Source organism: Pavona decussata, unplaced genomic scaffold (genome assembly GCF_977016875.1).
Source record: "Pavona decussata unplaced genomic scaffold, jaPavDecu1.1 SCAFFOLD_155, whole genome shotgun sequence".
Taxonomy (NCBI): Eukaryota; Metazoa; Cnidaria; class Anthozoa; order Scleractinia; family Agariciidae; genus Pavona; species Pavona decussata.
In genome coordinates, this window is record NW_028145567.1 from 3906303 (window position 1) to 3929781 (window position 23479).

Below are 23479 nucleotides of genomic sequence, written 5' to 3' on the forward strand. Positions count from 1 at the left end.
AAACATTGGCTTTTGAGAGACCACGAATTCTTTTAGCCAGGGATTCAAATAAATAGAGTGACATTTTTGTTCTTATTTTTTAATTTGGAATTGAAGGCGGCTCTCCCTTATTCAGATTGTGAGAGGCCAGAGGACTGGGAAGCATTTTTATTTAATGTACAATATAAAACCATTAAAAATTCGGTTTACAGTATGGCAGCTAATTCCGCTAAACGATTAATTTTTAAGGCTAATAACCCTGTCGGAAGCAGTGTTGCTGCAAGGTAAGTTCGGGTTTTAATGGGAAATGTCATTTACAAATCGAAGCACCAACCTATCCGACCCTACCGCTTAGGTTTCACAAATGTGCCTCGCCAGCGCGGTGCCGGTGAGCTTTCAGTAAGCGTCAAAGATCGGTATCACTGAAAAACAAAGTGGCGAGAGCCACAGACCAGTGAAAGTGAAGCGCAAAAGAAGAACGTCTGGCAACCAGCCCTATCCAGTCCAACTTTACTTGCACATCAAGCCCATTCCCGGCTGACAAGGGATCGATTATTACTCCTCACCGCACTAGCCGTCCGTTTGGTTGGGAAGATATTTTTTTTCTCCCCTTCCGAAGAGGCAAGCGGCAGTGCTATGATGTTTGAGGGAATCTGGTGCTAATTTTATTTCGATGGAAAAGTAGTAATGAGATCAGTTTGCGAATAGGGTATTGCGTGAAAAAATATATGACAGGTCATGAACAGTCCAGATCACGCAATTTTCGGGAATGATCAAAGCGCTCACCCCTAGCGGAATGGCGAGAAGTAATTTCGGAACTTGATAACTGCTAGTTTATGTTATGTTTCCCAATAAAGCTGATAAACTTAACGGTGATCATGCCGCGCGCTTGATATAGGTTCTAGTGTATTTGTCTGATTAGTACATGATACGGACCTGTAATACCGGAAATTGCGTGATGTAGGACTGTTTACAGCTACAGTATTTAGGGTGGAATATACCCTCTTTCTCTACCTATGTTTATGTTTCTTCTGCGCCTCTCTCGATATATCAACAACAATAGCGGCGTATTCTAGGAAAACTCTCGTCGTTTTGCTCATTATGTTGGCATCTCGTTCTAAACAATAAGACATAATAACCCAGCCAGTTTTTCTCTTGTTCTGAAATTCTAAACCTGATATGCTAATTGCTGGTTAACCTTTTACCAGAGTGGAAAACAAAAGCATCGTTGATTGATACGGTAACCATTGATACAAGTCGCATTTACATATTTCAACACAAAAACCAATCATCCGCGTCAAAACATCTATGAACTCATGACTCGAACATGTTTGAGCCCGTTTTAAACAGCTGTAGTGCCCTTCTCCCGATCTGTTTGATAACAGGAACTCTGATAACTCTGATCATATTCAGGTCATTTTCAAAAAAGCAAGTCAATGGCTTGGGAGAGAAATATGTCCTGATTACGGGCTGCGACTCGGGCTTCGGTCACGAAACAGCCATTCAACTGGACAAGATGGGAGTGTGTGTGCTGGCGACTTGTTTGACAAAGGAAGGAGAACAGAGTTTGAAATCGGCGACGAGTGACAGACTGAAAACATTCCAGCTGGATGTAACAAACTCACAACAGATTAAAAATCTCTACACGCAAGTGAAGGAAGTGCTGCCCTCTGGACTCGGTAGGTTGAATTGCAAAGAATGTAGGTCCGCATCGCGTATCGCAAATACCAATAATAATAATAATAATAATAATAATAATAATAATAATAATAATAATAATAATAATAATGATACTGTCTTTACTCATTCGATACAATACATTTCAAACGTTAGATGAATTTGAAAACAAGTTAATCAATTAGTCGAGGCGCTTACAATAAGAAATTCTTAATACTAAATTGTATCTAAACCTAAGCCTATTAAAAAAGCTACTTTTAAAACGTTCAGTGTTTATCTTAGAAGTTTCGTATCACATTTTTCCAAGAGCTCGTTGATATTGTAAAGTCTTGAGCAGGAACGCCTCTCAAAGCATCTTTCCAGGAAGCATTGTCATTGGTGCAGTATGAAATTGCGTGCGAACTAGTTTGGTTTAATTTTTCATTGGTTGAGGAAGGAGTGCGAATGTGGGAAAGCAAAACCAAAGCAAACTTGAACTACTTTCTCGGAGGGGGGAGGGGGAGAACTCAAGAACGTTCTATGTTGAAAAGCTCCCCCCCCCCCCCCACCTAGGTCCAAACCGTTACCCTGTTATATACCATTTTTGACAGAAAAGGTAACCCCTCCATACACCTTCCATAGAGAATGTTACCCCTTTCACAAACCTACGGTAGAAGAACTACATCGGCAACCAAAAAGAGATATAGTTTTGCTACCGCAGGTATGGTCTTTTCGAGATATTTTGAAAGTCGCTTTTATTATTTTTAACTTTTATAATCCAGGTTAGGTAGATAGATAGTTAGTTGATAATGATAATTAAGTAGCTGTTTGAAATACCGTGTATAAATTAAGTTATCCTATCCTAAATACCTACATAAAAGTTTCGGCCATCCTTTTAGATACCTCCAGCTTGAAAAAGGTACCCCTTTCGGACGGAGCCTCCCCTTCCCCCCATAAAGGCCATTATAGGAAGTACCTCTCGTACTTTCGACACTCAATTGAGAACTTCTTCAACTCAGGTCTGTGGGGACTGGTAAACAATGCTGGAGTTGCTTCAACGGGACCAATAGAGTGGATTCCAATGGAAAAATTCAAACGCACTGCAGATATTAATCTGTGGGGACTGATTGATGTCACTAAAACCTTTCTACCGCTGATCAAGAACGCTCGGGGACGAGTTGTGAACATTTCCAGTATGCTGGGTAAGTGGTACCGCGTGTTTGAAATTACATGCATGACATGTGACTAAAACACATTACGTTTTACTCCACACGTCCGTTCTTAATTTAATTCTTCTTCTTCTTCTTCTTCTTCTTCTTCTTCTTCTTCTTCTTCTTCTTCTTCTTCTTCTTCTTCTTTACCTCAAGTCCTTCATTTTTCAGATCAATATAGAGAAATAAACGTGTACAAGGGAAAAAGGAATCTAATGTATCGCAAGCGAGTTTATAAGAGGCTCCAAAATTAGTAGCGGAAAGCGTTAGCTATTTTCCTTCTGGAGGGCCTAAAACGATGTTGTCCTTTCCGAATTTTTGCAGGTCGGGTTGCCCTGTCTCACGCTTCCAGCTACAGTATCACCAAATATGGAGTTCAAGCCTTCTCTGACGCTCTAAGGCGTGAAATGAGCCCGTGGGGAATACAGGTCAGCATTATAGAACCCGGACTATTCAAAACAACCATGGCAGCTGAAGAGCGCAATCTTGAAGCAGCGCAGGCATTATGGGATGGACTCAGTCCGGAGTTAAAAGAGGAGTACGGAGAAGGCAGACTAATAAAAAGTAAGAAAAGATCACCTAAAAATTAGTAAGTTTACCAACTGAAGTTTGGTTATGTTTCATTCCGTAGAAACCAGGCTGTGACCTGTCAAAGGTCGCCCAAATTTCATACAAATGCCTCGAATTCTGAGATGGCCTCCCCCAAATCCATACAAAGTCTCTATTTTTTTCCTTTTTAGAAAGACTCCTACATGGTTGCTGAATCTAACGACAGAACCTCAAACTTGGTTAACTGACTAATTTAAATGTGATCTTTCTTGTGATGGACTCCAATTTCTGACTAAATGAAAATTTTTAAAGAGACTCATCCCCATTCTCCATTTGAACTTCGGAACGGGCGATAGGCTATTTTCATGATGGCGTCATTTTACTACAACTACCAGAATTCATTTCGTTTTCCTTTTCAAATGCAAATTTTGTAATCCCAGTGGACAGAAAAGAACAATAGCTCTAATTAGCATGAGAAAACAAAAACCAGCAGGATTCTGGTAGTTGTAGTAAAATGACGCCAAAGTGAAAATGTCCTATTATTCGTTCGCATCGCAATTTTAATTTGCGTCACTTCCCTCTTTCTGAACGCCAGCAACAGGCTATTAAGAACTAATTGACTCTGTGTTGAGTTGGCTTCAAATACAAACTTTTTCAGCAGCTGACAGTTTTTTTTTTTCCTTTTTTTCGTCAGTTAAAAAGGGGCTAAAAAAACTCTCTGCCCAGGCCTCACCCGACACATTCAAAGTGGTAGATGCTGTCGTGGATGCTCTGACGTCACAGCGACCCCAAACTCGTTACGCCATTGGTCAGGATGCAAAAGTGGCCATCTTCATTTCATTTTTACCTACTTTCATAGCTGATTATCTGTTTCTTAAAATTGCGAAAAGTTAGTGCTTTAAACACGTTTGACTCCTCGGTAGGAGGCTCACCTGTTTAATTGGATTTGGACGAACTTTTTCGATGAACTGAAAAGGGGCGAACTGACCGGTCGGGACAATCTTTGGTTTACGCCCACTTGAAGTTAAGATGGTCGTGTGTCAGAAAACTAAGAGAACGTTTACAAAATGGATGGATTCAAACCCATATATGCGGTTTGTTTTAAGGCTAATTTCAGTACTGCCTATGCTTGGTCCACAAGTAGGAACCGGTATATCGGCAAGAAAAATTTGGTTGGTGGTACCAAAAATGAATACAGTAGTTTGTATAAAAGATATCATCGCGTCAAGGCCGGCCCCTTTGAGTTTGGAGCAATTCAAGGAAAAAGTTGCTCTGCACAGTAACTCGATAAAGAAGTACATTCGCGAAGCAACGCAAAATACTGACAAAATGAATCCAGTACCAATAAGACAAGTGCTCGCCTCACAGAAACCTAATAAATTATCTTATCATCTTTGTGAGAAATCACAACACTTTATCTAAAAGTTGACGAAAAATGGCGAAAAGTATGCGAAATCGAAGCCACTACTCGTATTGATTGGAAAGCTGTGTTTAAAGCTCCAGCGCTTTTCACAACGTCCACAAAACTCAGATAGTTCCAATTTAAGAGTTTTACGGAGAATCGAATAGTCGCCACAAACTCGATTTTGTGCAAAATCAATGAAGGTAATACCAGTTTTTGTGGTGTTTCAGAGGAAAATTTTTATTCATTTGTTCTGGGTTGTCCTGTGTTTCTAACGTCAACGTCTTCTAGCTGATTTTTGTTCCTTCACAAGTTGGAACACGCCCGGTCTAAGAAGGCTGACGTTAGGAATGGATTGATCAATTATTGAGCAAGTACAACAGGAAGGCCATTGCAGATTGCTTTCATTCTTGTCATAATCAGATTTCCGTTGATATTCTTATCTCCGGCGATATTCCGCATCTCTTGAAAACTATATTTTAAAAGCAGTTGTAATTAACCTTAGATATTGGAGATATATGTCGCATCGGAGCTCCAATTTGCAAAATTGTTTCCTTTCCTTTGGCATACGGCGAACAAGAAACTTTAATTCTGCTCGCAAATACAAAAGAAAAATTCTTGCGGGCAGCAATTAAAGCACCTTATTTTTCTTACAGCTATCCTTAGTTTTTGAATACGCTAAGTTTATCCGCGGAGTTCAAAATTGTTTTCGTCAAATTTCCAAGATGTGCGGGTTCTTAAGCATGCGACAGAGCGCGTGTGCAAAACGTTTCGAAAATCCTCCGGCAAAAACACGGACATTCAGCTACATTCAGGTTTGTCTTTACCACAAGCGACAAACAGGACAACATGACCACGATTATCCCACGCTTGCCGCTCGCTGTTTTCCGCTTCTAAGCCCGTGGTAGTTGAGTATTTTTGCATTATCTTCAAAGGTCATACTAGGCCATTTTACAGTTGTGTGGGTACGTGACCTGGCCTTGGATTATAAGCGAGGCTGGGGGTGACCTTGTTTTGATACAAACCTCACTACTTTTCACACGTAGATCATGCTGTCCTTATGTTAACTTGTAACTGATTGCAAACAAGTTAGCAGAAGGACAGCATGACCTACATATAAAAAGCAGTGTGGTTTGCATCAAAACAAGGTCACTCCCAGCCTCGCTTACAATCCAAGGCCAGGTCACTAGGCACACAACTGTACAATGGCCTTTTATTTGCCCTATTTTTATCCATTTACTATTTCATAACTACGAGTAATAAACGTAGTAACAGAAGAACTCTCGTTACCGAGTTGTAATCATTTATTCAGTGATGAGTATGGAGTTAAAACAGGGGACTAAAGAACTCCTTACTGAGGGATAATTTTGAACATAGTTAATTGGGGGACAAGTTTATTATGAAGCCTTGTCATGTTCAAAGTTGATAACCGTGGTGCTGCGATTTAGGTTGGAAGGGACGCGACCATGCACAATCCTTTGTGTTAACGTTCACACTACAGCTGAATATTTTAACAGGAACGTTTCTATTGGCCAGTTGCTCCAACACATTTCAAAATCTATTCAGTGTGCTTTGTGCACGGTCAAGGCCAAAAATGTTAACAAAAACATATAATAAAGAAACTTGTTTTGCTTCATAACCATTCTCCTATATTAACTTTGTTTTGAACTCAAAAACTTGAGCTGTTTTGAGTATTGTGAAGTACAAAAGAGAACACTTCAAAATTTTCTGCACTTAGCACGATCAAGAAACTTCTGCCCGCAGAGTGCTCCGGCGAGTTGTGTGATCTACCGTCGCCCATGCACGGTTAGGAACAGGGCGGATAGATGTTCGCCTTGGTTAGGAAGAACGAGAAACCACTGCTCACAGGATGTCCTTTGAACAAATATGAACAATTACGAAGATGAGTCTTAATAGCTACCCACTATCGGCGGAATAAAGACACGATTACCTTATTAAAAGAAATCAACGCTTCATGAAATAAAGGCGAATTTTTAATTGAAGTCGCGTTGATTTTTGGTAACGTTAATTTCAGCCCGTCAATTTATGAGACCTCAATTTCCATTATTTTCGCCCCAAATTGTCTGGGCATTCTTGACACCTAGGAAACAATAGCTTTTTTTACGGGCACTTTCACAAAGTTAAATCGTTTACAATATTTCTGCTTCATGGTTGCTGTCAGAAGAATGGTTCTGAACATCTGCTTCTTCGGGTCGTCAACATAATCTTTCTCCAGATTCCTTCGTTTAGGGACAATTTTACGAGCATTGTTTGCATTTCAGATTTTTACACTTCGTGTTAAAATAAATTTGTTCCTGTTGTCTCAACGAATTCTGTTTCTTTGTGTAAGTGGTGTTAATTTCCCTCATTTTGAAATGTTAACACCTCTTTCGCGTTAATTCCTTTATTGGGAATTAAAATATTAAAGTCGCGTTATAACTAATTTCGATTATCTTAATTAACACGAGCGATAATTACGTATAATAAGGTATACCGCCTTAGTAAGTTCCCGCAGGCAGTAGAGAATTTGTGAGGATCGATTCAAGCTCCAATACCTCTTGAATCATAAACACGTTAAAAGTCAGGCCGTTTCTGCGATGATATACCCACTCATTAGCTAAATCGAGCTGGTTGATCAGTAAAGCGATATACAGCAACCCATATGGAACCGCAAGGCACGGAATTAGTTTTACTGACGAACTCTAATTTTCAAAGAGTTATAATGATTCCTGAAATAAAATCGCGGTTACGTTGATTCTGTACCGTGGAAATGCGTTCGGATTTGGTATTATTCTAACTCAAACAAGGATTTAGTCTCTCTTCGGTCTAGAAGAATTGAGTTCCACATAGGGTAAAAATAACATCATTTGAGAAATGACCAGAAATGGAGCCAGCTTTTCAGCTGATTTGGAGTAAAGTTTATAAAAAACTAAAATAACCCTTAAAAGGAGTCATTTTAAGGCTACAGTTTTGGCTCCATTTCTAGAGATACCTTGAAGCAGAAATCATTCCGTATAAATTTATGCACGAATAACAATGCCATCCAAGGCTTACGTGTTATCACTAATATATGTGACCTTTGTCATTATAATCGTAATTTATTTACGAAGGGCAAGCATTCAAGTGCATTCTCATGTCGGTTTCAAGCCGGTAAAGAGCCATATCGACAGCTCAGTGAAACTGTTGCTTTTTGAATCAATAGCATCATTTAAGGAAATACTAAGTCCAGATTTACTAAGTCTGATTTGATTAATTTTCGATCCATACAACTAGCTCGTTGTCGTTGAAAGATTTTTACAGGTGCAGTTTGGCTTAACTATGTGGTTTGAAATATTGACGGCAGTAATTGCACTTGTTGTAATTTTAGTTGTTTTGAAAATTTTGAGAAGACAAGACAAGATCAGTTTAAACATAAAGGGAAAATACGTGCTGATTACCGGATGCGACTCGGGCTTCGGTCGGGCAACAGCCATTCAACTGGACAAGATGGGAGCGTGTGTGTTGGCGACTTGTTTGACGAAAAAAGGAGAACAGAGTTTGGAATCGGCGGCGAGTGCCAGACTGAAAACATTCCAGATGGATGTGACAAGCTCGCAACAGATTGAGAAAGTCTTTGGCCAAGTGAAGGAACTTCTTGAAGGCGAAGGTAAATAATGAATTTTTTTTAAAAGACACTTGACCATCAGTGCATGACTTCCAAGGAAGCCCTAATGGCTTCATTTGTATAGTCACACTTGATGATTTTATCAGTACACAGACCTAAAAGTTGCCGAATGATCGTGAAATACACGGGGGGTACTCTTAACAAGCAAATTACTTAAGCTGTCTTCTGTGTTCCAAAATAATTTTGTACCCTTTCAGAAGGCATATTTGTGTAAGCTATTTCAGTTTGATCTGTTCGGGTTCAATAGCTAAAAATGTAAGTTACAGAAATTTTAAGGGAACGAATTTTTATTCGCCGAAGTAACTAGCTCAGTGTTTTTTGCCCAATTACGGAAAAAGCTACTAAGGCCATGAGAACAGAGGAAAAGGAAGTGACGTTTGATCATAGCTAACTGGCATGCGACAAGAGCCCTCAGGCGCTTTTTTCATGGACTAGACAGTGGGTAGCAGATCTAAGGACTGTAGCTCATTCCTGTGTTGCAAAATGACTTTTTCTCCTACAACAGGTGAATTTGTTTTTTGGGTTGCATAATAGTGATATTTCCTGGCAGCAAAGCGAATGGATTGAAACTGAGTCGTCACACTTAATTGAGCAAGTTTAGCGCGGGAAATACTGACTCGTAACTATCGTTATATTCACTACTGAAAAATTCACGAAAAGTTAAGAAACGAAAAGAGCATTTGAAAATTGACTTCCCTTTTAACCGTTTTGGTTCACAGAAAATTAGCTTAAATTAAATGAATAGTCTGTCGTTAAAAAATAAGGATAAAGTAATGAGACGTCAATAAAGAAAGACGACACTAACTGAATATTGTACGTAGGCAAGAGAAAACTCATTTTCTCTTGACGTAAACTGTGATATCGGCGCGCTACATGACAGGACGCAGGCGGGCTCGACTGTAAGTTCCGCAAAGGAATGCTAGTAGAATCTACTAGCATTCCTAACATTCCTCAAATTAAGACTCACCCGGTTTCTTTTCTTTTGGGACTTGCAAGGTGTCGTAATCTGTTTTTATGTCATGGAGGAAGTAATTAAATCGAAAACAAACCAGGCAGGGTATGGGAATATGATCTGGACTACATGTCACATCAAGAAGTGCCAAGAAATAAAAACGTGATGTGAAATTAGAGTAAATGCAAATGTACAATGTAATTGCGCTACTCGAAATGGCGGACGCGGCCGACTAAAATAGCTGGCAAAGGCGGACCATTTACTGGCGCAGAGATACTCATGAAGAAAGGTTAAGGCAGAAGAGAGGAGGGAAAAAGAGAAGACGTGAGAGGGAAAGAGAGGCAAGAAATGCTGTAACGGGATCCTGCAAATGATTTGACAGTGTAAATATACGGTTTCGATTACGAAACAATCACGCGCATAACAGGACACAGGCGTTCTCTACTGTGAGTAACGTGGTGCAGAATTTACTAGCATTCCTAGATTATTCTGTTTTGAGACCACAAAATTGTACGCCGAAAGAATATGATCTAAATTTAATCATCGAGCAAATGATACGTTTTTTGAAATGAAGTGCAGCATTTTCCCGGAGTATATTCAAGAGGGCAGACATAAATCAAGCGCGCTATTAAATCACCTTGAGACACGGTTAGAAGAAACATAAAAAAAGACATCGTGAGCTTGGGAGTGAAATCCTGAAAAAAGTGATCGCAATGACAAATGCATTAATTATGGTGAATCTTGAAGAATATGCATATTCATGGAACTACCATAGTAAACAGTTGCTCTCTATTAGTTTAAATTTACTTTAAAGTATTATCATATTTGTAAGAAAAAAGTTGAGCCGGGTAAGGGAGTCTTCTGTGGACAAAATTATCAGATCCCATGGCATTTGGCGAGCGATCCTGTTAATGTTGTGACTAGTTGTCTCTCTTCACTTATAATCTGCGATACCAGATACACTAATTGTCTCGCGATTTTTCGAAGAGGCTAAAAGAACGCGAAAATTGAGTACGATATTTGCACCGGAAAAAAAGTTAACTTTTAGACGAAAGCAAAATGCACACGCACTTTTCCATAGAAGAAACACCAGACTGGCCCCGCAGAACAAGCGTTATTTTTCGTGTGTGTTTCGCGGGCGAGCGCAAAACGCGAGGAAAACACGCACTACAAGTCACGCGCGACAGGAGTTGTGAGAAGAAAAGAATAGACATGTACATGTAAATGCATGTATACCTCTGTCTTGTTCCATCATATTAACGATGCTATAGTAAACTGTACAAGGAGAAACAACCTTCAGTCTTGTGGAAATAAATTACTTCATTTTATTTTAGAGCGTGTAAGTAAGAGGGGGAAGGGGGGGGGGGGGGGGGGAACCACCATTCTGATCGATATCAATTGACCGATGCCTGGCTACACTGGTGACTGCATTTCCACATCATACCATTTAAAATTAAAGGCAGTGTTTCTGTATTAGCGTTTTTTTACGTTACATCAGACCGTGTCAGGTGGGTCACCCGCCGTTCTGATGGATAAAAAATTAAAGGTTGAGTTGCTGTATTAGCGTTTTTTACGTTACATCAGACCGTATCAGGTGGGACACCCGCCGTTCTGATGGATAAAAAATTAAAGGCTGAGTTGCTGTATTAGCGTTTTTTACGTTACATCAGACCGTATCAGGTGGGACACCCGCCGTTCTGATGGATAAAAAATTAAAGGCTGAATTGCTGTATTAGCGTTTTTTACGTTACATCAGATCGTATCAGGTGGGACACCCGCCGTTCTGATGGATAAAAAATTAAAGGCTGAGTTGGTGTATTAGCGTTATTTGTTTTGTTACACGAGACCATGACACCGATATCAACCTTGACATTGGCTGTGCATTTTTTTTATTTTGCATTTAATTATTTTTACGAGTTTGCTTCATAGTCACTTCCTTCATTACTTCACCAGCTATATAGTTGCGTGTTTTTTATTGCTTTTTTGTAAAATACTGACCTCACTGATAGAAGTGTTCTTGGCTATATAGTCCCCTCATTATGGTTTTATCTGGTGTGAAAATACATCTACAATTTGGACATTTCGAGCGCAAAGTGAATTTGTCGTGCCCCCTGTTCTGAAAGTGAGTATGGATTGTTCCATTTCATTGTAAGTTCAGGAGTATAAATTTTAAGGGCCGCTCTGCTACACTATGAATTTTATGGCGCCTAACCCCGGAACAATAACCCGGATGATGCACAATGCAAGATCATGTTGGTCGTGTTTATGTTAAGCGTGAATATTCAAAATTGTGGTTGTCTAGGCAAATGCTCTTCTGTGATAACTTACGTGTTCTTGACTAAGCGAGACTTACCTTGGTTCTGTCCCTTGTATTTCCTTTGTTTCAATGCCTACCATTTCGCATAATTAACACGCGCCAATTCCCAAGCAGAAGAATACGTCTCTCAGGTTTCGCTTCGCATCTGTCCGGCTTCGCTTTCATTAGCGGCTCTTGGCAATCGCTTCCTTTTATTTCTTGCTTTGCGTATCTTCCTTTTTTTTTTCTCTTATGAACTTCCACGCGACTTTTGTGGCATGATCGATCACAATTTCGGAAGGGCGCGCTTCCTTCTCGTTCCCGCTAAACAGTGCCGTAATATAATTACGCGATCGCATTTCAAGATGCTTGTATATGTGCCCGCGTTTCCACACAGTGATAGTTATTATCCAAATTTGCAAAGCCAGCGGCTTATCGCAAAACAATAGAAACATTCAGCTGGGAATGTTGTGTTCCGGAAGTGAATGTACAACTAGTAAATCTAAAGGCCCGGTCAAAAAGGATGGCGATTAGTTTCCGAGCTTTGTGCACAGGACGCATCGTACGACATTCAGGCTAATATTTTTTTCACCATACAATTGCAGCGAAATTCGCGCAAATCGATCTTGTTGATTCATTACAAAACAAAGTACGTGGCCAAGCAAAGCGTCATATAATCTTGGTATTTTGCCGACGCGTACCTTTTATATAATTAAAGGTATATATACATTTTTTGATCGGTATGATCAACAATTGCTTGGTACCTCTCATTAGACGGTACGTACATAAGCACTGGCTGGCCACAGACTTACTTAATTCGAATTTATCCTCGCCATCTTCTTATAAGAGGAGTAATGCAGTAATTTTGTATCGAGTTACGATATTGAAAAACACTGTCCAGATCGCAAAGAAAGAAGTGAGAATAACATGAGCCGTCCATTCTCTGTCATATTGAATGAGATTACAGACGCCTCAAGGAACCACAAAGATTAAATCTCTGCGTGACGTCGTACTTACAGTAGACTTCCACTGCGTCCTCTCATGACCCAACGTGATATTGTGTAAACACTTGAACGCTTGTCAATCACTTACTTCCGTTTGCGCATTTTATATGCAAACAAAACGAAAGAAAATACAGTAACGTCCTAGGTCATTCCATTTTAGCGGGGACCTGCGTGTGGCGGGGGAAAGGGAGGGGGAAGCGGGTAGAGGGCTTTCGGTACCCGGGTTACTTCTGAGCTCTTCCGAGGTTCTCACCTTCATTATTGTTCGGAGCGGCTCTCGTTCCCTTGCGCTTTTGTTAAACTTTTGATTACGTAACAGGTCACTCCGTACTTGAAGTGCCAGGAGAACTCCTGGAATTGCGCAACATCTTTTTCGGACTGACAACAATATCAGCGTTTTCAAATCGTTTCAAATACTGCGTCATACATGACCACAGTTGCTGACATCACATTAGGTAAATAAAACAAATCAATCAGTTCGAGACGTTTTCCAGCATTTTTTGAAGCTCTTAGTTGCTAGAGACAACACAAATCCACAAGGTTGAAAATTTCTAAGAAGGGATTAAAAATTTAACCTTTTAAAACAACGCAAAAGTCATTTCATCTGTTTATGCTGGCTGGATCGTGCAAGAAAATCCCGCAGATTTCTGGAATTTTCATCCGTTTTCCGTCGCTGCTTTTGACTTCCGCACACAGCATGCAACAAGCTATTCCCAGTAGGATATTGTTCACACGTTTGTTAACACTCAACTAACGCTCAGCTTCTGCAACGTGAGAACAAAGAGCCAAAGCAGATTTCTCTTGTGCTTTCATCATGCTGTTTGTAATCATCGCGACGACTGGAGTTGTTTTAACCGCTCTTGTTATTCTGTCGTTGATATCTTGGAGAAAGAACAAGTCCAGTTTACAAATCAAAGGAAGATATGTCCTGATTACCGGCTGCGACTTGGGCTTCGGTCGTGCAACAGCCATTCAACTGGACAAGATGGGAGCTTGTGTGTTGGCGACTTGTTTGACAAAAGAAGGAGAGCAGAGTTTGAAATCGGTGACGAGTGACCGACTGAAAACATTCCAGATGGATGTGACAAACTCGAAGCAAATTGCAGTGGTTTTTGAGGAAGTGAAAGCACTTCTTGATAACAAAACAGGTATTGAAACATTCAAATTCTTTCAAAAAAATTCCGCATGCGGTAAGTGTTGTGTGTTGTGCTTAGTTTCAATTTTGTCAAATCGCAGTATTCAAGTTTCATATTGATATTTTACACTTGGTCTAGTAATAGTGCCCAATGGTTACGTAGCATTGATATAAAAAAAACTTTAAACAATAGTAGATAAGAGTATAGATATTAGAGATAGGCTTTCCGGGTTTTGGGCCGATTACCCCGGGATATTGTATGATGTAACGGAAATATCTATTTATAGTAATTGTCCTGCGTGATATCCTGAAGGTCTTCTTCAAACAAAGTGTCCGCTTCGACCTCTTCCAAACCGGCGCATGCTTCCAAATTTGCCATCGCGCAGAATGCCTGGACATCATGAATAATTCATAGCCACTGAAGCGGCAAATTCGAATGCGATCGCGCTTTGAAGAGCTATAAATTAGAGAAGAATGGGCCGAAACTAGGCAACTAGGGTTCACAAAATTCACTTTCCCGAGTCTCAGAAATGATAATCTCAAGGTTCACGCACGGCTTCTTGAAAATCAAGGATTAGTCTACAATTTGCACTAAAAAAGAATGAAATTGAGAAAGTAGAAGTTTTATGTTTTTCCACTTGAATATACAGTAAATTTTGCAGATTTTCGTATAGAGAGTGATTTTGGAGAACTATTTTGGGAAAACTAAATACTAGACTTTCACGCACTGCGAATGGCAGACGAGTCTTTCCTTGAAAAGAATCCGTTTTAATTTCGAAAATTGGTCACGAGGAACCTTTATGTTTTTCAGTTTGAAAATTGTTGGTCGTAGTTTTATTTGAAAATGGCGCGTTCAGAGCTGGAGAGCTATTGTTTTCAGCCCAGACATGAATAACAATACATGTCAAATGAAACAATGCCTATTGTTGAAAACCACTCTGCATGAAACAATATTCTTAGCTACCGCGAATTTTAATATTGCTATGTGCATCAGCTGTTTTACTCACGATCTACGGTCAAAACGAAGATGACGGCGTGCGCGACCAATAAATACAATAGTGATCGGGAGCTCTTTTCAGAGCTCTTCGAAAACCCGCTCCGTCCGTTGTTAATTCACATGGTGCCGCCATACGTTAATGTTATAAACTCTACTTACGATTTTCAACTGAACGGAGAAGGTATATGGAAATTATTGTAGAGGAACGTTTGCGGGAAACCGGCCAATTTGTTCGACCATCCTTTCCTTCGCCTACAAATTAGAGGAATCTGGTCGCGAGCGCGAATGTTCTAGTTAAAGCTTTTTTTTTTTTTTTTTTGCAACAAAAAAAAAGGCACGCGCGCGCGAGTTTTTTCGAGCATAAGCTACTCAAGATTCAGGCGCGACAAGTATATGTTCGAATGCCTGCGAAGGCGCCACATTTGTTGCCGTGGGTTTGGCGGAAGGTAAGACTTGCCCTATTCACAATTAGTATAAAGCAGGCCAAACGGCCTTTCCAAAAATTCGATCTGTTATACTATTGAACGTTAATACACTTGCTGCCGGTGCGCACTTATTCAGCCATACTGCAAAGGTGCGATATTAGAAAACAATAGAATGAACAATAGCTTATGTGACCATTGTCTTTATTAAAGCTCCGACCTGACAAGTTAATGAGCTAAGCGGTATTCCCTGCGGAGCACGGCGCGCGTAGATTTGGACCAATGACAGTCACTCAGTTTACGCTTCACCGCTAATATTACAGGGCCCAGTTGCTCGAAGCATGGTTAGCGCTAACCCGGGTTAAATACCATGACAACCTATAGGTTTTAATACCTCTTAACCAATGGTTAGCGCTAACCATGCTTCGAACAACTCAGCCCAGATCTATAACTTTTGCCGTACAGTAAGTAAATGTCCCCAAAACAATAGGCATTCTGCGCGATGGCCGGTTTTCTGCATAAGTTTTAGATATATGAAAGACAACAGAACTTGCTTGAGCTGATCTTGAGTAGTAATTTACGTTTCAGTCAGTCATCACAATTGCCAGCGTAGGCACGAGCGACAGCACTGCTCTGTGGACTGCTCTATGCGGGATATCTATCAACTAGAGGGAGCATTTCTTCGCTTGCGGTGCAAAGAAATGTGGAAAGTAGAGGAACATGAAGAAAGAGCGAATAAATCGAGCTCGCTATACTTCCTCCTTTATAACCTATGTGGTAGGGGGTTGCTATCGCGTGTTCTCGTGAAGCGTGCGTAAACCGATTGCTTATATAGCTAGTCGTTGGGAGAATGGAGACTAACTGCGTGCGTGGCCGCACGCGTACAAATTCCCTTTGGGACCCAGCAACACTCATTTGCGCGTTAAAATCCAAAAAGAAAGTTCGCGAATAAACCCTGTCTTTGCTTTACGATTTTTGAGTTTCTACTCAAATTTTTAGTTGGTAATTGTGCATAATAAGCATCAAGAAATCAGTGGCCCGTTTCTCGAAAGTTCCGGTAACTTATCGGGCCCGAAAAGTATATTTTTGAATGTTTTTTCGCCGATTACACAGTGATTACAGACATGCTACTTGGCCAATCTTTTCATTCAAGTATAAGATTTTAAAATTGAGTATCCAAAGCTAACAAATACTGACTTATGTTAAGAAACATTTATCGCCAAAGACACTTATCGGGCCGGGCAAGTTATCGGGACTTTCGAGAAACGGGCCCCAGCTCCGCCGCACAAATTTGTATTTCTTTTCAAAACTGAATAGGGTTGAATATTTAACGACGAAAAACTTTGAAACTAGAGAAGTGCTGCTGGAGGAGGGAGACAAATATCACAACTGGTAAAGAAGTCTGTTTTAGCTTGTTCGGAAACACCAAGCACAGGCTACCATCCACGAGCAAATGGCTTCCTGACATGTCACAACCGATTTTGTCAGACAGAGCCTTGGCTAATGATTAAGTCATTTATTTGCTGCGCCTCTCGTTCTATCCTGCATGCAGAACCGCCGTTGTTTTTCTGCGTTTTTCAGGCGAGCGGAGGCAAGCGCGAGGCGCGACTGAGTCAAGCCCCTCCCGTCGCGCGTGACTCGCACCTCGCGCTTGCCTTCGATCGCCTGTTCTGCAGGCACTTCTATCTTTTAAATCTCTGTTCTCTCTTTTAAATCCAATAGAAAATCGATTCTCAATTAAAGGAGTTGTTTTTACTAGCGATATAAGGATAAACACGAGCATTAGAGGAGACCCGAGAAGGAAGCATAAAATAGCGCTTACAGTATCCACTTGAAAATGAGTTCGTTTTGACACAAGCACATTGTAGCATGATAACGAAAAGGATCCAAAATTTTCCTGTTTCTTATACTTATGCTCGCCCCTTTTCACCTGACGTATATGAGGTCTTGTGCTTCTGCCCAGGCTTATTCCTATGTTTTTGTTGCTAGGTGAAATCTGGATCGTTAACGGCACATGCGACCTTTTGTGGCGATTTCATGCGCAATGTGGGAGCGATTTGTCGGCACGATGTCGCAGAGGTTTCGAACATGTTCGAAATTTTATGTAACTTAACGGCAACTTGGGTACCCTGCGAGCAGTGGTTTCTCCACCGGATATAGCGTCTGGAGTACGATACCTCACTCGAATCGTGAACTGATCACATTGCAATCGCCACTAGCTAAAATTTGCGATAGTGCGACAAAAATCACATTAAAAATAGCCTGCACAAGTAATTGCGTCTAAGTCTTCAATTTTACCATGACCACAAAATATTGCTTTGTATTTGGCGCTGATTGGGTATCCATTTCCAGATAAGTTTTTCATAATTTCAGTCGTCTTCGAGTTGCTTTTAGCCTCCCACGCAGCCGTTTTTCCCCTAAAAACGACTGCGTGGGAGGCTAAGTTGCTTTTAGCAAATATACAAACATGGTGTTCCAATTTTTTTAAATAAAATTTACGTTGCCTGGGAATGTTAGGCTACAGTGCGACGTCATGGAAGCGCTTTTAACCAATTCCTTCAATTCCGAGAAAATATTAGGCGGAAAACAATCATGATTATTGATTAAATCTTGTACGGTGTTCCTTGAAGCGGGGTGTGCAAGAAAGGGACCAATACTTCCAAAGCAAGCAAGTGACAGCGTATTATTACCTAAGGGTCGACTCACGATGCAACTTCGTTATTATGCAGTGTTTGCCTCGGTGTTAACAGTTCACTTATAATACACGAACCACATCGTTGCGAGGAAGCAATCGTGAAGCTTCTTCATTGTCAGACAGGGCCCTGTTTTGTCAATTATATCTGTACTAATAATAGCCTCGTCATTTTTCAGGTCTGTGGGGACTGGTAAACAACGCTGGAGTTTTGACCATTGGTCCAGCCGAATGGGTACCGCTGGCCGATTACAAGAGAACGGCGGACGTCAATTTATGGGGCTTGATAGATGTGACCCAGACATTCTTACCACTGGTAAAGAAAGCCAAAGGACGAGTTGTTCTTATTGGAAGCATAGCAGGTACTCACAAATGAAGCCACAGAACTGGCTGCCCAGCTCTTACTAATATATGATCTAGAAGGCAGTGGCCTACTTAAAGTACGAGAAATTTCTCTTCCCAGAGTACCGTTGATCAGATTTGCCGCTTGATTCTTGCCAATGTAGCCGAAATCCATTTATTAAGCACATCTGAACGTTCCATGAAAATTTTCGCTGTAAATTTTACTAAATAGCGCCAACGTCCATGCTTGTGATTTATCGTGCAGTATCAAGAGAACATGTTTTGTTATCTCGTGGCGTTATACACATTTTGCTATGAAATAAATCTCCTCGCCTGTTTGGAATACATCCCTGAGGCCGCGATCCTTTTGGTCAGGTAACCTAAAAGAGTGCACAGGCTCTAGGAATAGGATTGGTGGAGCCTTTTTACAGGCTGCACATGTCTTTTTGGTTCAGGCTGCTGGGGGTCCCTTTTATGGTTTGTTGGTGTGAGTGTGCCTTTTGGTGTCCTTTTCTAACATGCAAGACGGTAGGCATCTAAATCAACTAAGGCCCAACTATCCCTTATCAATCTGCAAAACAAATAACCTATATTAAAAATAGATATCCCCTGATTTCCCATAGCTTTCAGTTGTTTTAGTTACCATGTATTACCATGTAATACTAATTGCTTTATTTCATTGTCTACATAGGTGTTGTTTCGCCTCAAGCTTTCTCCCCATACTGCATCACCAAATATGGCGTGGAAGCATTTGCAGATTCATTGAGACGTGAAATGCGCCCGTTTGATGTGCAGGTCAGCGTTATTGAACCTGGGGCCAAGCGCACTCCGATACTGAACGAAGAGGTGTTGGCAACTCGCCTCAAAAAAATGTGGGACAACCTACCGCTGGAGAAACAAAAGGAGTATGGTGGAGAATACTTAAAAACTGGTAAGTAATGTTGACTGTACTGTGAGTTGAGGGCCATGGACCAAAATTAATCTACTTGGGAAAGGGATAACTCCAAGTCTTAGTATGGGAGATAGGGGCTTCTAGTCATGGGATTCTACACGTTGTACACATATGGGATAACAGATCACAAGTTACTTACTGATGAGTCTATAACGTATCTGCTGGGTTCCTCTTTCAGGCTCCCGGTCTGTGGGTCACCGTAATATGAAAGGGAAGTAGACTGCGAACAGTCTTATCTTGCTTCGGACTGAGATAATGAAACGAGTGGACAACGGTTTCTTGAATCTTTCCATTCTTCTCCTTAAGCGACTATTGAGGCTGAGTTGCGAGACATGAGGGTTTGCCGAGAAAAGATTCGAGGAGGTGAACAAAATCCTTCTTCTCAGGCTTGTGTCCTCGTTACTCCCTCAGCTTCACAGTCGGAATGGAGAACGAAGGTTTCTTTGCATCGTCTCTAAACTTTTCAGTTAATACGTGTCTCTTCATTTGTACGTTTTGGTTTGTACGCTCTGGCAGAACCTCTATTAACTTTACCCACATTCCTTTAACTCTATTAACTTTATTTTTAGTAAAAAATTGAGCTCATAAACCCTCACCATTCCATTACAATCTGAAAGCTTGAGATAGACTACTTAGTCATTCATGTAAACAGTATACATTTTCTGCAACAAGGTATATAACCTTATCTTTTCTAAAATTTTCAGCGACAAAAGGATTTCAGGACTGGTGTAAGTCTGGTTCTAGTCAAGTAAGTCACGTCATCGACGCTATCGTGAGCCCTCTGACGTCACAGTTTCCTAAGTCACGCTACGTTGTTGGGAGTGACGCGTGGAAGCTGAAATTGAGTGCCCACTTCCCTGAAGCACTGCAAGACCACCTCTTGAAAGATTTCCCGTTTAAGGTCGTTCGATCGCGTAATCAAGACGAGCCCGACGTCTCGTATATGAACGGCGGCTCAGCTTCTTAAGACATGCGCGAAATGATTGGAACATAAGGTGCTATTGTCGTTTTTTAATGGTCGCAATCACTGCAATAGCCCTTTATTACGGTTATTTTAAAATTTGATATAGGCCAGGTAATACTGCTGGAAAGAGCTACTTAAAATTCTTAGAAGGACCAAGTTTGAGAGTGTTGCCTTCACACATAACCTGTAACACCAAAAATTTAATCTACATGGTACAATGTAACCGCTGCCATTTACAATACATAGGTGAAACTGAGCGACGTCTCAAAGACAGATTCAACGAACATAGACGCCCAGTTGACAAAACTAACATTACGTCCAAACCAACCACTGTTTCTGAACATTTTCTTTCTCAACCTAACCACTGCCACACTGACATGCAACTAATACCACTTGAAGTTATCCACTCCTCACGTGATTCAATCAGAAAAGCCAGAGAGTCTTTTCTTATAGATTTAGCGGGGACCTTGGAACCCCACGGTTTGAATAGACGTGATGAATTGTAATTTTTTTATTTTACTTTACTTATTTCCTCATCCTTTGGTACCACCTTGTAAACGTCATTTCCGCCGCTTCTATGTATTGCGACATCCTCCATAATATAATATTGTAATTTCATTTATATAATTTAGTAACATCTAAACCTGAAGAAGGCTGGTTTGGCCAGCCGAAATATTGTTTTAAAATATATTACGCTGTGTCAGCTTTGCAGTGGTCTTTGGACTTCTCATCGTCTACTTTTAAAATAGCGAAGATATAGTTTTGTAAATTCAGGAATTTTCATAGACGTTTCTATGAAGATGGGCAAAACTTGCCCGTTTCCATACAAACGTCTGGGTTTTTTTTTAATTTCGATAACGCAACAAGCAAAAAACAATACATTTTACAGTACAACACTTTCCCCCTGATATTTAGGTGCTTGTTCCGACAATTTCCATTGTTTTGCGTTACCGGCCGCCTACATCCAAATTTTAAATAAGCGTGATAAAAGAGAGTGCAATGGCAAGATCCAAACATCTATCTCATTCTCAGTCATCACCGCAGTCAAGATATAAGAAGCTATCAGCATGTTAGGATGTTTTGTGAATACAAAGTTAAAAACATGCTTTTAATTTGTTGTTTATCACACGTTTCTCCAGTTGCGGAAAAAGTATTTTTGTAGTGAGCACGCTGTTTGCAATGTAACTCATTAGGAGGACTGACAAGAAGTAGGGCTGACACTGCGTAGAACTGAAAAACTTTGAGCTCCATCATGTCGTTGTCGCGTTAAGTTTTTCAGTTCTCGCTTACTTTTGCCTTCGTTTCTATTTTTGGCTTAGTCTCCCTCGCAGTCGTTCTGTGTCTCGCACGCAACGCTCCTCCTCCTCAACGAGACCGGCACAGAACGGCTGCGAAGGAGACTAAAGGTGCGTTTTTTTATTCACAATTCTGGAATGAGAATGGCCAGAATGTAAAATGCGCGCGTTTTTCTATTCCGGAATGGACAGAATGCCATTCCATTCATTCTGCTCCCAGGGGCAGAATGAACTGAATGTTGCGAATGAAAATCCAAGATGGCTGACGGCGAGATGAGCGCTGCGGATTCAAATACGTGAGAAAAAATTAGGTTACGCTCTTGGACACAAGAAAACATTGCTTCTAATTTCATTATACCAAACGTACGAGGTTTTTTTCAGTGATGTTTCGTACAAGAAAAGGGCAATTTGGGAAAAGATTGCCGACGACATGAAGAAAAATGGCTACTCTCCGTAGGTCGCCATATTTGTTACGCAATGTTTACTGGTGCCAGGACCGCGCATCTCGACGGGCGTTTTTTTATTTAGACAATCCGAATTATCCCTAGCATTCCGTACCAACCATTCTTATTCCAGAATTGTGGATAAAAAAACGCACCCTAATTTTTGACTGATTAGAGCTGTCAGTTAGCTCCTATGTATACCAGTAGTATACCTTTGCCTCCAGTATTAACAAATTAGGTCTCGTTCAGACTTTATGCCCGGGTCCGGTTCTCGTTCATGGACAGTAGTGTGAACATAGATATTTTTTGTGCCCGAACAAAAATCACCGCAGCACCAGGTAGTACTCAGGCACCGGTTCTTTGAACGGCCACTGGTCTGAACAGGATTTTGTCAATTTCCGCGCTTCTTCCCCATGCCTCCCTGCGACATAGCTGGCAAGCAAAAAGGGGGGGGGACTAAATGGACGAATCGAGGAAACGGTTGCTCTTTGGTCACCAAGGAGACTGAACAACGTTCTTTTCAGTGGCTAGGTACATAATCTAAGTGGGCCTAAGGTTTTTCAAGATGTTCAGTTCTTTGATAAAGCTAACTATGCAATGCAAGAAGATAATATTTTATAATTTTACATTTTTTGACTGTTCACCTAACTTTTTTATACCCCCTACAAACATTGCCTGAAAGTTCAATATTGAAATTTAAAAAGTTTTACTGCCTTTTCGCATGACGAATTTGTTTCATTTCTTGCCAAACCTGGAGAGTGAACTGCCATGTTTTTACCGTATAATGTTACTTTTCAAACTACAATGTTACATTTTGCTGTAGTTTTCGCACGTGATATGTATCATAGGTAGTATATATTATAGCGTCGTTATGGCAACAGCTGTTGGTTGAAAAACCAAGGAAAAGGATAATTCGATCATAAGTAGAAAAGGTGGTGTAATATGAACGAAATCGAAGCCTGCCGTCTGTGTGCAGCTGTATATAAAATTTTCTTCTTAAAACATCCACTCTAAGGATGGAAAGATGTTGTGAGCCTCCTTAAGTTTTACAATTAAAACATAAAATCTCGACTGTTAAATTTAGGCAAAACTGCGTAGCGCAGCTTAGGGACCGGACGAAACCAAGGTTCCAGCTTACCAGTGATCATATAATTAATAAATTCTGTACAGCAGAACACTTTTTTACTGACAATAAAATGGAAAACACCCCATTGCAATGCGAGCGGCCTGTGCTCTGATAGTTGCTGGTTATAAGTGCCATTAAATCTTGAACTGAATAGGACAACGAATCTGAAAACAACATTAACTTTTTTATTACCAATTGCCTAATAATTTTTTTTTTTTTTTTTTTTTTAAATCGGTTTAAACTTTAATTCAACATCCATAAAACATTTTACAACAACTACAATGCTACTATTATTACAAAGTCGTGATAATATATTACCGTATTACAATTCTTAGCCTGCGAGCAAGCTCTCTAGCTTGGGGGTGGGGGGCTTACTCGCAGGCTATACTATTCTATAG

At 40.5% G+C, this 23479-nt stretch overlaps 2 protein-coding genes across 4 annotated transcripts; both read left to right on the forward strand.

The window, feature by feature from the left end:
• The first annotated feature begins 168 nt into the window (after window positions 1–168).
• On the forward strand, window positions 169–4792 carry LOC146465943 (retinol dehydrogenase 16-like). Of its 2 annotated transcripts, XM_085128353.1 has the most exons (5): window positions 169–263; window positions 1393–1658; window positions 2655–2837; window positions 3171–3410; window positions 4090–4792. In XM_085128353.1, exons 1-5 carry the CDS (start codon window positions 193–195, stop codon window positions 4287–4289), a joined length of 960 nt encoding a protein of 319 aa, XP_084984479.1. In that variant the 5' UTR covers window positions 169–192; the 3' UTR covers window positions 4290–4792. The 2 variants fall into 2 exon arrangements, with proteins under 2 accessions (XP_084984479.1, XP_084984478.1); XM_085128352.1 differs by lacking the exon at window positions 169–263 and having other exon boundaries at window positions 1268–1658.
• A 3146-nt stretch (window positions 4793–7938) lies between these two features.
• On the forward strand, window positions 7939–20920 carry LOC146465944 (short-chain dehydrogenase/reductase family 9C member 7-like). 2 transcript variants are annotated; one of them, XM_085128347.1, is made up of 4 exons: window positions 7939–8443; window positions 18139–18321; window positions 18993–19232; window positions 19958–20920. In XM_085128347.1, exons 1-4 carry the CDS (start codon window positions 8116–8118, stop codon window positions 20218–20220), a joined length of 1014 nt encoding a protein of 337 aa, XP_084984473.1. In that variant the 5' UTR covers window positions 7939–8115; the 3' UTR covers window positions 20221–20920. The 2 variants fall into 2 exon arrangements, with proteins under 2 accessions (XP_084984473.1, XP_084984472.1); XM_085128346.1 differs by lacking the exon at window positions 7939–8443 and adding an exon at window positions 12760–13861.
• Window positions 20921–23479: the final 2559 nt, after the last annotated feature.

Excerpts from the sequence above, each read along its gene's own strand:
- LOC146465943 (XM_085128352.1), top strand. The coding sequence starts at position 1,307 with ATGTTTGAGCCCGTTTTAAACAGCTGTAGTGCCCTTCTCCCGATCTGT. Across the intron at positions 2,838-3,170 it reads GAACATTTCCAGTATGCTGG|GTCGGGTTGCCCTGTCTCAC; the intron begins GTAAGTGGTACC and ends GAATTTTTGCAG. Across the intron at positions 3,411-4,089 it reads AGAAGGCAGACTAATAAAAA|TTAAAAAGGGGCTAAAAAAA; the intron begins GTAAGAAAAGAT and ends TTTTTTCGTCAG.
- LOC146465944 (XM_085128346.1), top strand. The coding sequence starts at position 13,528 with ATGCTGTTTGTAATCATCGCGACGACTGGAGTTGTTTTAACCGCTCTT. Across the intron at positions 13,862-18,138 it reads ACTTCTTGATAACAAAACAG|GTCTGTGGGGACTGGTAAAC; the intron begins GTATTGAAACAT and ends GTCATTTTTCAG. Across the intron at positions 18,322-18,992 it reads TCTTATTGGAAGCATAGCAG|GTGTTGTTTCGCCTCAAGCT; the intron begins GTACTCACAAAT and ends TTGTCTACATAG.